At 37.3% G+C, this 4,128-nt stretch overlaps 1 protein-coding gene across 1 annotated transcript; it reads left to right on the top strand.

The window, feature by feature from the left end:
- Positions 1-351: 351 nt before the first annotated feature.
- On the top strand, positions 352-3,829 carry LOC141684271 (G-type lectin S-receptor-like serine/threonine-protein kinase At4g27290). The gene is made up of 7 exons (XM_074489177.1): positions 352-1,792; positions 1,892-2,002; positions 2,137-2,267; positions 2,435-2,645; positions 2,803-3,040; positions 3,118-3,268; positions 3,384-3,829. Exons 1-7 carry the CDS (start codon positions 502-504, stop codon positions 3,687-3,689), a joined length of 2,439 nt encoding a protein of 812 aa, XP_074345278.1. The 5' UTR covers positions 352-501; the 3' UTR covers positions 3,690-3,829.
- The last annotated feature ends 299 nt before the right edge of the window (positions 3,830-4,128 follow it).

Genomic DNA, 4,128 nt, shown 5'->3' with positions numbered 1-4,128 from the left:
CAAGCAGACCGGTGAATTCATGACATCATACATAAAACTGATATCTGCATTGCCCAAGGTTTCAGTTTCAGTACTGTTCAACTGTTATTTGAGAAAAGATTTATAGTGTAGAACCTGAGGTCTTGACAGTGCAGCTGTTAATTCAAATCACGGGATTGTCACTAATATTTGCATGTTTGATCGAATTCAGCTAATGTGTGTTCATGCATTAAGCCTTTTAAAAAAATTTATATATCACATCTCAATCATGGTCATGGACCCATACAGGTGGAGTACAATAGTTTGCTGATTCAATATTCAAACTCATCTAAATATTTACAAACGCGTACAAGATTTTCTTAAATTCAATACGTACATACCGTATCTGCAGGGGCGGACCTAGCCCATGGCTAATTTTAAGCCACACGTAGAGGAGATAATTTTTTCCAGCAAACAAACTTCTAGTACCATTTTCCTTTCTTTCTTGTTAAGGCTTTCACTTGATCGTGTTAATTAACAACGATGCAAATGAACCATTTTGTTTTAATTTCCACCATTTTGTTAATCTCCATCTCTACAAACTCTTCTTCTGCTGATGATGTTTTAAGAGGAAATCAAATAATCACAGATGGCAACACCAACACTATTGTATCAGCAAACAGTGAGTTTGAACTAGGATTTTTTAGCCCCGGGAGTAGTACTAATCGCTACGTTGGCATATGGTTCAACAAAATATCGTTCGGGACAACTGTATGGGTGGCTAACAGGGATGCACCACTAAATAACACTTCTGGGATACTAAAAATTGATAACAAGGCAATTTCATTAGTTGTCAATGCTAGTAATACTGTAATTTGGTCATCGAATTATTCAAGAGCTGTCAACAGTCCAGTGGCTCGGCTATTGGATACCGGAAATCTTGTAATCAGGGACGAAGAAGATGGTGGCACGGAAGATTTTGTATGGCAGAGTTTCGACTATCTTGGAGATACTATTTTACCTGGCATGAAACTTGGAATCGACATGGAGAGAGGTATACGATGGGATATTTCATCATGGAAAAGTGTAGATGATCCGTCTCCAGGAAGTTTTGTACATCGAATTGACAGTCAGGGGTATCCACAGTTTCTGTTGTGGAAAGGTTCAGAACTACATGCCAGGATTGGACCATGGGTTGGTAATCGGTTTAGTGGTGATCCAAAACCAAAAACAGAGAAAATCTACCTGAATGAATTTTTCATTGAGCAAGAGGAAATATATTATGCATTTCAACTTGTCAACAGAAGTTCCACTACACCTATAACAAGGTTAATTTTGACTCCAAATGGTAATATACAGCGTCTAGTATGGAATGATGATACTAAAGACTGGGTGACTTATTTCACTTTACTAGTGAATGACTGCGATCAATTTGGATTTTGCGGTCCATATGGTACTTGTGACAGTAGCAGCTTCCCAAGATGTGCATGTTTGAGAGGGTTTAATCCCAAGGTACCAGAAAAATGGGAAGCAGCCGACTGGACAGACGGGTGTGTTCGTAGAACTCCATTAGATTGTGGTCATGGAGACGGTTTTATCAAGTATTCTGGATTGAAATTGCCGGACACTAGACAGTCATGGTACAATTTAAGCATGAATTTGGAGGAATGCAGAAGTGTATGCTTACAGAATTGCCTTTGTACAGCTTATTCAAATACAAATATCGAAAATGGTGGAAGTGGATGCTTGTTATGGTTTGAGGAATTAATAGATATTAGGGGTTACACAGACGATGGGCAGGATATTTATGTGAGAATGCCATTCTCTGAGTTAGGTAACGCCATTAATTCACAGAGTCGCACAAATTGTTAACTATAAGCCTACCTGAATTACAAATGTCGAGAATACTATTCCTAGATTTGTTTATCTGTAGATGTAAGCAAAAGACCCAAAGTGAAGCCAGTGCTGTTTATAGCAATTCCTGCAGTATTAACAGCAGTATCAGCTTTTATCATCATTCATTTGCTTAAGAAGAAAAGGCAAAGTAAGCTCTGGATAAATTTCTTTACTAGATAGGCCGCATTGAACTATTTTATCAAATTTGAAGTTGAAGTATATCGTCCAGAACATTTCAATACTGGTGTACGACTTGTTTTCAATTTGCATATCATTTCGCAGGAAGGCTACATATTAATGAAGAACAAAATTTGGAATTACCATTTTTTGAGTTCAGAAGAATTGCTAGTGCCACTGGTAACTTCTCCGACATTAACAAGATAGGAGAGGGAGGCTTTGGACCTGTTTACAAGGTTAGTATCAATTGCACAATAATACTGTTTACAAGGTTAATCAATTGGACAGTAATGGAATGAGTTTAGGAGATTTAATAATTTAAGCTGCATAAGATGTTCAATCAAAGAACAATCTCCAACTAATGAAAGCAGAATATAGGATTATCGAAGGAATCAATTTGCAGGGATTGCTAGAGGACGGGCAAGAAATAGCTGTGAAAAGGCTATCAGAGAATTCAAAACAAGGAATAGATGAATTCAAGAATGAAGTTTCATTGATTGCTAAGCTTCAGCATCGAAATCTTGTCTCGCTTATTGGCTATTGTATTAAGGAAAGGGAAAGGATACTGATCTATGAATACATGCCCAATAAGAGTCTCGATTCCTTTATTTTCGGTAGATCCCTCTTCTGAATCTTTTACTTTTCTTAACAACAATACTTGCAAGACATACTATCAGTGTTATCCTCGTATGTTCAAGGGATAAAAAACTATCGTTAACATCATCATTCACTAGGACAGAATTTAAGCTACTACAACTGAAATATGAACAGATAAAGATATACGCAGGTTAGCAGATTGGCCAAAACTTTACAATATTATAAATGGAGTTGCCAGGGGACTTTTGTATCTTCATCAAGACTCCAAACTAAGAATCATCCACAGAGATCTTAAAGCTAGCAATGTGTTGCTTGATCACGAGATGAATCCAAAAATTTCAGATTTTGGCATGGCAAGAAGCTTTGGAGGAAGCCAAACTGAAGCAAACACAACAAGGGTGGTTGGGACATAGTATGATTTTTCTCAACATTGCAGTGAATTTCTTCTTTTTTACCATAACACTAACTTGTTCCATTTGTGTCTGACAGTGGTTACATGCCCCCGGAGTATGTGATGGATGGCATATTCTCCACGAAATCTGATGTTTATAGTTTTGGTGTCATAGTAATAGAAATAGTAAGCGGGATGAAAAACAGATGTTTCGAACATCCAGATCACAACCTCAGCCTTCTGGGACATGTAAGTGCCCTGCACGTACATATGTTATGAGTTATCTCACAAATCTGCTATAAATGTATGCTTCGAACGTTTACTGGGACCTAATTACTTGTACGGTCTGAAAAAATATTTTTAGGCATGGAGATGTTTTAACGAAGAGAAGCTTGAGGAATTAATTGACAGGATAATGTTGGAGTCAAGTAGTGAGTATGAAGTGTTTCGAGTTATTCAAATTGGATTACTTTGCGTTCAAGAATATCCGGAAGACAGACCAAACATGACATCTGTGGTTCTGATGTTGAATAGCAAAACTGCACTGCCCAAACCCAAGAAACCTGGATTTTTCATGGAGAGAAAACAACATGAAGAAAACTGTTCTGAGAACAGGCCTATGATATCTTCATCCAATGACTTCAGTATTACGAGAGTTGCACCACGATAGGACTCACCTCAATATTCAAGTGTTACAAGAAAATGTGATCTCATGTTTAAAATTTTGCAACTGATTGTTTCCAAGAGTTCCTCAAACCTTAATCCATGTAATCAGTTTATAAAGGATGCAGGACATTTTATCTTTTGTAATTCTGTTGGAAAAAGTTAGTCCAGCCACGTGCATCTCCTTCAGGGTAGATGAACTGTAGATTTTGATTTGTGAAAGAGTCGACCTAGCTTGCAGGTATTGGAACTAGAGTTTGCAGAGAAAAACAGCAGAATCCATCACTAAATATCATTGCCAACCCTTATCTAGGACAAATACATTCATATTTGGCTACACAACGCAGAACACAACTAATTACACTAATAAAATCGCAACGATGTTTAGGTAAGGCTAGACCATGCACGATCTATACTCTTTTATTACTACATGTTTTATTGGTGTA

Source organism: Apium graveolens, chromosome 9 (assembly GCF_009905375.1).
Source record: "Apium graveolens cultivar Ventura chromosome 9, ASM990537v1, whole genome shotgun sequence".
Classification (NCBI taxonomy): domain Eukaryota; kingdom Viridiplantae; phylum Streptophyta; class Magnoliopsida; order Apiales; family Apiaceae; genus Apium; species Apium graveolens.
Note: the sequence above shows the minus strand (reverse complement) of the source record. Positions and strands in the feature narration are given on the sequence as shown.